General features: G+C 42.6%; 1 protein-coding gene across 7 annotated transcripts in view; it reads left to right on the plus strand.

Moving 5' to 3' along the window:
• The window catches only part of LOC139542576 (vitamin D3 receptor A-like), a 125,162-nt gene extending 117,682 nt beyond the window's left edge, over positions 1 to 7,480 (plus strand). For all 7 annotated transcript variants that reach the window (XM_071348173.1, XM_071348172.1, XM_071348176.1 and 4 more), the window contains one exon: positions 662 to 7,480. In XM_071348173.1, coding sequence (XP_071204274.1) covers positions 662 to 915 — 254 coding nt within the window. In that variant the 3' untranslated portion in view covers positions 916 to 7,480. The remainder of the gene's footprint in view (positions 1 to 661) is intronic.
• The last annotated feature ends 620 nt before the right edge of the window (positions 7,481 to 8,100 follow it).

Raw genomic sequence — 8,100 nt, forward strand, 5'->3', positions numbered from 1 at the left:
TATGTGTGCCATTTACATGGTGAATGGGTAAGACAAAATATTTAAGTGACTTTGAAAGGGGTATTTTTATTTAACCTTTATGTAACTAGGCAAGATCAAATTATTATTTACAATGACGACCTACCCCGGGCAAACCCAGACGATGCTTGGCCAATTGTGCGCCGCCCTATGGGACTTCCAATCACGGCCGGTTGTGATACTGCCTGGAATCGAACCAGGGGCTGTGGTGACGCCACTAGCACTGAGATGCAGTGCCTTAGACCACTGTGGCACTCGGGAGCCCCAATGGTAGTAGGTGTCAGGTGCACCGGTTTGAGTGTGTCAAGAACTGCAATGCTGCTGGGGTTTTCACATTCCACAGTGTCCCGTGTGTATCAAGAATGGTCCACCACCCAAAGGACATCCAGCCAACTTGACACAACTGTTGGAAGCATTGGAGTCATCCAGCATGGGCCAGCATCCCTGTGGAACGCTTTCGACACCTTGTATAGTCCATGCCCCGATAAATTGAGGCTGTCCTGAGTGCAAAAGGGTGTGCAACTAAATTTTAGGAAGGTGTTCCTAATGTTTTGTATACTGTATGTTTGTATGGTGTGTTTGTGTGCATTCCCATCTCTTCTTCACTCCTTTTGACAGCCTCTCCCTCCTCCCCTCGATGTAGATCGTCCAGGGGTGCAGGACCACGCTAAGATCGAGGTTCTCCAGGACAGTCTGTCGGAGGTGCTCCAGGCCTACATCAGGGTGAACCACCCGGGAGGACGGCTGCTCTATGCCAGGATGATCCAGAAGCTGGCCGACCTGCGCAGCCTCAACGAGGAGCACTCCAAACAGTACCGCTCGCTGTCCTTCCAGCCCGAGCACAGCATGCAGCTCACCCCGCTGGTGCTGGAGGTGTTTGGAAGCGAGGTGTCCTAGCAGCCACGCCGACCCCCACCACCACACCTCTGGTTGGAAGAGATGGATAGACGATCCCTCCCGTGAGGACCCCCGGGAGTTAATTTGTTGAGTTGCTGGATAGAGGGCTCAGTGATGGAAGGGTCTCTGAGGGGGAATAGCGGAATGGACCGGAAAGTCACACTGTCACAGAAACGGTTTTGGTGGTTTAATCAGGGTATTAAGGGTAAATAGAGGAGGAAGGGGTTTCGATATGGTTGTAACAGAATGTATTTATAATTAAACTATAAATATACAGTACCAGTCAAAAGTTTGGATACACCTACTCATTCGAGGGTTTTTCTTTATTTTTACTATTTTCTACATTGTAGAACAATAGTGAATACATCAAAACTATGAAATAACACATATGGAATCATGTACTAACCAAAAAAATAAAAAATAAATATTTTATTCTTTAGATTCTTCCAAGTAGTCGGGTGACCCTTTGCCTTGACAGCTTTGCACGCTCTTGGCATTCTCTCAACCAGCGTCACCTGGAATGCTTTTCCAGCAGTCTTGAAAGAGTTCCCACATATGCTGAGCACTTGTTGGCTGCTTTTACTTCACTCTGCGGTTCAACTCATCCCTAACCATCTCAATTGGGTTGAGGTCGGGTGATTGGGGAGGCCAGGTCATCTGATCCAGCATTCATCATTCTCCTTCTTGGTCAAATAGCCCTTACACAAATGATAGTCCTATTAAGTGCAAACCAGATGGGATGGTGTATCGCTGCAGAATGCTGTGGTAGCCATGCTGGTTAAGTGTGCCTTGAGTTCTAAATAAATCATGACAGTGTCACCAGCAAAAGACCCCCACTCTATCACACCTCCTCCTCCATGCTTCACGGTGGGAACTACACATGCGGAGATCATCCGTTCACCTGCTCTGCGTTTCACAAAGACACGGCGGTTGGAACCAAAAATCTCAAATTTGGACTCATCAGACCAAAGTCTCTTCTTATTACTGGTGTCCTTTAGTTGTGGTTTCTTTGCAGCAATTTGACCATGAAGGCCTGATTCAGGCAGTCTGCTCTGAACAGTTGAAGTCTTTTACTTGAACTCTGTGAAGCATTTATTTGGGATGCAAATTAAGGTACAGTTAACTCTAATGAACTTATCCTCTGCAGCAGAGGTAACTCGGTCTTCCTTTCTTGTGGCGGTTCTCATGAGAGCCAGTTTCATCATAGCGCTTGAAGAAACTTTAAACGTTTTTAATGTTTTGGATTGACTAACCTTCATGTCTTAAAGTAATGATGGACTATCGTTTCTCTTTGCTTATTTGAGCTTTTCTAGCCATAATATGGACTTAGCCTTATTTGGTAAAATACCATCTTCTGTGTACCACCCCTACCTTGTCACAACACAGCTGATTGGCTCAAACGCATTAAGAAGGAAAGGAATTTCACAAATGTACTTTTAACAAGGCACACCTGTTAATTGAAATGCATTTCAGGTGACTAACTCATGAACATGGTTGAGAAAATGCCAAGAGTGTGCAAAGCTGTCATCAAGGCAAAGGTGTGCCACTTTGAAGAATCTCAAATACAAAATAATTTTTTTTGGTTACTACATGACTCCATATGTGTTATTTCATAGTTTTGATGTCTTCACTATTATTCTACAATGTAGAAAATAGTAAAACAAAGAAACACATTTTAATGAGTAGGTGTGTTCAAACTTTTGACTGGTACTGTATATACATACATGTAAGCTAATATCTATATTTAAGGTTGTTTCTACTAAAACAAATGGATGAGTAGTCCTCTGTATATTATAAGATATGTAGGACCCAATTTGTGTGCATATGAATGTGTGTATGTATTGACGTAGGGTGTGTCAATTGCACACACACACAAATGCACTGAGTAGAGTGCAAGGGGCCTTTTTTTTTATTTTTGATGTTTCTGTATGAGAATACTGAATGACCACAAAAGGGTGTTGAGTACAGGCTCTGATGAAGTGTTTAGTAGTGGGACTGACATCTGTGTTTACGGTACCATTAATGTATTGTGGAAAGTGTCGGCTACACACAGGATATATTTGGTAACAATTTGGTTCTGTTGCCCCCTTTCAGACGTCAAAATATACACATTTAGCATTTAAAAATCTCTTTCCTTCATAAGAGGAAAGAGAAACATGTTTTATTATTATTGGTTAACTAGCTAAAATAAGATGGCTAAACTAACCTGGTAAGGTGACAAACTGCCCTGCATCAGGGAGAAGTTAGCCTTATATTGTACAATATACATTTTGAGTAATATGTACGCAAGCTTACAATCAAGAGCAGGAGTCATCGCCGGTCAAACCTGTTTGTAATGATGTAATTACTACAACCTTTTAATCAAATCTGCAGATGTTCTTCATGCCTGATCAAATTCTATTCATGGTACAATACAATTACAATGTCACTCCCACCAGTTTCTGTTTGAGAGCCATGTTATGGCCTTAGTAGGTGGAAGGTTCAGCACATCACGAGTGTTTCCTCCCACGCCGTCTGCAGGTCTTGGTCACCCTCTTGTGGTCATTGTCTGTAAATACCACTTATTTCTGTACATAATAAGGGACAAATAGGCAAATACTAAGATAATTCAATTGTTGGGAAGAATGCTCTGGAGATATATGCAAGTATGAGATGTGCTATTTTCTTATGTTGTTCCTCTCTTTTGAGGTCTTGATAAGCTTTGACCGCTATATACTTTTTTTGGGGGGTGCAAACTCATTGGTTTTATTCGATTTGAGATTGTGTTTCCTGACATCAGCATTCATTCCGCTGCACCAAAATCTTTTCACTGAGGAGACATTCTGACTCAACCTGCTGCTCTGTAAAGCTGCTCTGTAAAGCTACCATACCGTTAGAACCAGGAAAAAGACAACACAATCTTGTTCATGCTCTTTACTACTAACACTGCCTCAACTCAAACAGACAAGGATAAAGGCCAATCAGTCGCCATCGTGGCAGACATGCCTCTCTCCAACACGCCAGCCAGCCTGGCAGAACTCTTCATAGCTTTAATGCGACGGCATCCATTCAGGCCCAACTCAACAGCTGTAGTGCACCAAGAGCTGATGGGACTGAGTTTGTGAGCAGTGGCTTTGGATATGTCACACCGATGGAAAGTGTGACGTCTCTTACCTGGGAAGTGATTAACACTGAACTGATCCAGTGATGAGAGTTTGGGGAGGTGGGCTCAGGTGTGAATAAAGGAGTGACCGTATAGAAGTGTATAGAATGTAAGAATCACAGAAGTGCAGTGTACAGAGCTCCCGATCCAAAGTCTGATATTTTCTCCCATTGCAGCAGATGTCCAGACCCCACTGTGCGTAGACCAGGTATTGTGGAGAAAGCATACTTTTTTGTTGTTGCATATACATAAATCCATGTAAAGGAATGCAGGAAAGATCGGGTCAGAGGTTCTGATGGGAGGAACTCCTCCAAGAGCTCTCTCTGCCTGCTGCCAAGCTGGCTCAGAAAGACCGGCCCATAAACTGCACCCCTCTCCCAACGCAGGTCAGCAACTCCACCTCAGTAGCCTTACAAAACCCTGTTAAACATTTAACAGATACCTCAATGAAACTGAACACTTTCATAATAGCATAGAAGGGAACCAAACATGTGACACACACACCATGACGTTTCTTCAGCAAATTCTGCAGTGTTCTGTTTTTTATCAAGCAAAAAGTCGCCATGTTCTTTTGAAGATAAACTGCCTATAGGGCTGTGTTGCAGGCCCTGTATAGGGATCCATTGTTTTCTCACAGGACGTCTGTTTTTCTAATCACAGCACGATAATCATGTGTAAAAGAGGCAGGCAATATAAACAACGGTCCACAATGTAAACAAAGCGTCAGTGAATCTAAATCCATGGTCAAAAGTCCAGTCCTAATCCGTATTTCTATTTTTGAGGAATGACTCCGTAATATGTATATCATGCGGTCACCATGGCGGAGTTCAGGCAGGGCTTCTGTGATCAGAACCTTTTTAGGTTTACTATGGCGTCACCTGGATTGGCTAAAATAATACATAAAGGTAATACATTTCTTCTTTCAATGTATTGTTAAGATCACTCTATTGCAGACAGTTTCCTGATAAGGCACTGATCACAGCGGCCCTGCCTATATTTTGGCCTGTATGGTTGCTGCTGTTGGTGGCTTTGTTGTATTGCTCTGGTGATGTGGGAAGCAAGCTGAATCCTGAATCCCTGAGTTTATTGTATAGAGCCCTGCCGCCAGGCACTGTTTTAACCAAAACAAACTACCTCTCCCATCGCACATGTATTTTTGGCATGATTGTGTTTCAACTTTTCATATTTTAATACTAATTCATTGTATTTATTCATTTTACTTCTCAAATGCTGGATGATTTATCTCAACACACCTCAAAATAAGCCTACAGATCAAGAGGAAACGGTCGTTACTCCACGTCTGTCTGCGGGGGGGGGGCCTGAAACGGCTCATCTTTGTATTAAGTGTTCAACCCATTTATGCTACCTGGGATTGGACAGCTTGTAAACTGGGATATTATGACATCACTTCCACGCGTGTATGATGTAGTAGTGTCAAGATTGATGGATTTTATTATGAACCGCTTATCATGTTTATTTCCTGTCTTGATGGTTTAGATGTCTGCTTTGCAGCCAGCTGCTCAGTCACCTGCTCAGTCTGCCCTCAGCTCAGTGTTCTACTGCCCCTCTTAGCTCATGGCTCTGGAATCCAGGGCTTTATTGTATCACGTGGATGTACAGGACACAGCCCCATGGTAGCACAGTGCTTTACCAACTAAGTATACCGTTTTAAATGGGTTTCTGTAAAGGATTCAATGAAAACGTGTGTGTGTGTAATCAGTTTTTTTGTAGTGATGGTTGAGGCTGGGCAGTTATCTACCTACGTTCTTGAGAAGCGTGGAAGTTTTTCTTTGGATAGAGCGAGATGAGGAAAGATTGAGTAATCGAATGAATGTTGCTCACTGTTTTGGAATCTTTTTCTTTTTGCTCTGATTGTCCTCTGCTACCTCTTTTTAATATGCGCTTGCTCACATGCACACGCACGCATACAGTACTACAGTACGCACGCATACAGTACTACAAACCCATACAGTACTACAGTACGCACGCATACAGTACTATAAACGCATACAGTACTACAGTATGTGCACAGACTAAATATGCACTTCTATTTCACCAGCAGTTTTTGCCAGTGATGCACTTGTTTGTCTCTATGCTCTGGCTTTTGTCTGAAATCTATTACTGATGATCACTATAGCAAATCACCAATGGTTTCAGTCGTTTAACATTGAATGCACATTATAGCTCAGTTACCTTGGTGTGCCTAGAAACCGGAGCCTTATTTTGGGACAATATCAGGGGTTTAACGAAACACATTTTTAAAATTCTTATTTAAGACCATGTTCAAATGGCTTTTCACAACTCAGTTTATTTTATTATCAATCTTTATGGGTTAGGAGAACATGCCATCAGCTCACCCCTACTGGGAAGCACATTTTAAATGATGATCCACCGGATGCAAATATGCTTCACATCTTTGAAGCTGAGGTGACGCTTGATGTTTCAGGGGTGGGAATGTACAGAAGGCCAACATAACACATCTATATACACTATGTCTCACCTGACAGGTTTTAGTCCATTCATGTAGACTGTGCATTGCTCTGCGGAGAGGATTTGGTTAAGCATATTTGTGTGAAATATAACAATGGCCTTTTTTCCTCTTATTATATTCTATGCTAATGTAGTTGTTATTAGGGCCTATGTTTTCTCCTGCCTAACGGATGTAGCCTATCGGTTAAGAGCGTTGGGACCGTAACTGAAAGGTCACTGGTTCGAAACCCTGAGCTGACTAGGTGAAAAATCTGTCTGTGCCCTTGAGCAACACACTTAACCCTAATTGCTCCTGTAAGTCGCTCTAGATAAGAGCGTCTGCTAAATGACTAAAATGTACATGTCGGGAAGTATTACTGGAATGGAAGGAGGTGTGAACTGTTATGAATCTGGACTGCTTTATTCCTGTTGGAGGACAGTACATAGTTGTTAGCAAGGACTGTTGGTCTTTGAGGTCTCTATATGTTAGTTTTTAATCCCCACTGCTCTCCTTGATACATTCTCTAAGGTCAATATTATTGTATTTAGTTGATGATGAAGCATCAGTTGATCTTGTGAATGGTCCAAAAACACAACATACACTGGTGTACTTTGTTGACTGACTTCTGGTAGCCAGACCATTTCTCATTTAGTAATCAATCATTGTAATTCATCTCAAAGTCCCAAGATAAGTCATTTTTTATACATGCACACCATGTAATTCTCATGATTCGATGCTTCACACGGATTTTCAACGATCTTTGCGTTGTTTGTTAATGGTATCAATGCTCTAGTTGATAGTAAAACCGGTGTCTTTGTTCAATCACCGGCTGTTTTTGTGTTTCTCTTATTCTTCTGAAGTTGATCCATTGTACATTGATTTATGTGCATTGTATGTAGTATATAATGTTTTGAAAAATCGCAAATAAACCTCTGTACATATTGATGAAAAAATCCATGTCTTCATATATCCTCGAAAGGAAACCATACTAGATTTGCTACCCTCAAGATGGGTCTGTAAAAGTCATGAACATGGAAATGATTTGTATACATGCAAACAGCTCTTGCTGTTAGTTTATAATTTGCGTACCGTCCCAACAGATCTACAGATGACACAATTTCTCTCACTCCACACTGCCCTTTCCCACTTGGACAAAAGGAACACCTATGTGAGAATGCTGTAAATTGATGACAGCTCAGCGTTCAACACCATGGTACCCTTGAAGCTCATCACTAAGCTAATGACCCTGGGACTGAACACCTTCCTCTGCAACTGGATCCTGCACTTCCTGATGGGCCGCTCCAAGGTGGTGAGGGTAGGCAACACCATTAAGTATGCCGATGACACAGCGGTGGTAGGCTTGATCACTGACGACATTGAGACAGCCTAGGGAGGTCAGAGACCTGGCAGTGTGGTGCCAGGGCAACAACCTCTCCCTCAACGTCAGCAAGACAAAGGAGCTGATTGTGGACTACTGGACAAGGAGGGCCGAGCACGCTCCCATTCACATCGTTGGGGCTGTAGTGGAGCGAGTCAAGAGTTCAAGTTCCTCTGTGTCCACGTCACTAAGGAT

The sequence above is a fragment of the Salvelinus alpinus genome, chromosome 17 (assembly GCF_045679555.1).
Source record: "Salvelinus alpinus chromosome 17, SLU_Salpinus.1, whole genome shotgun sequence".
Lineage (NCBI taxonomy): Eukaryota > Metazoa > Chordata > Actinopteri > Salmoniformes > Salmonidae > Salvelinus > Salvelinus alpinus.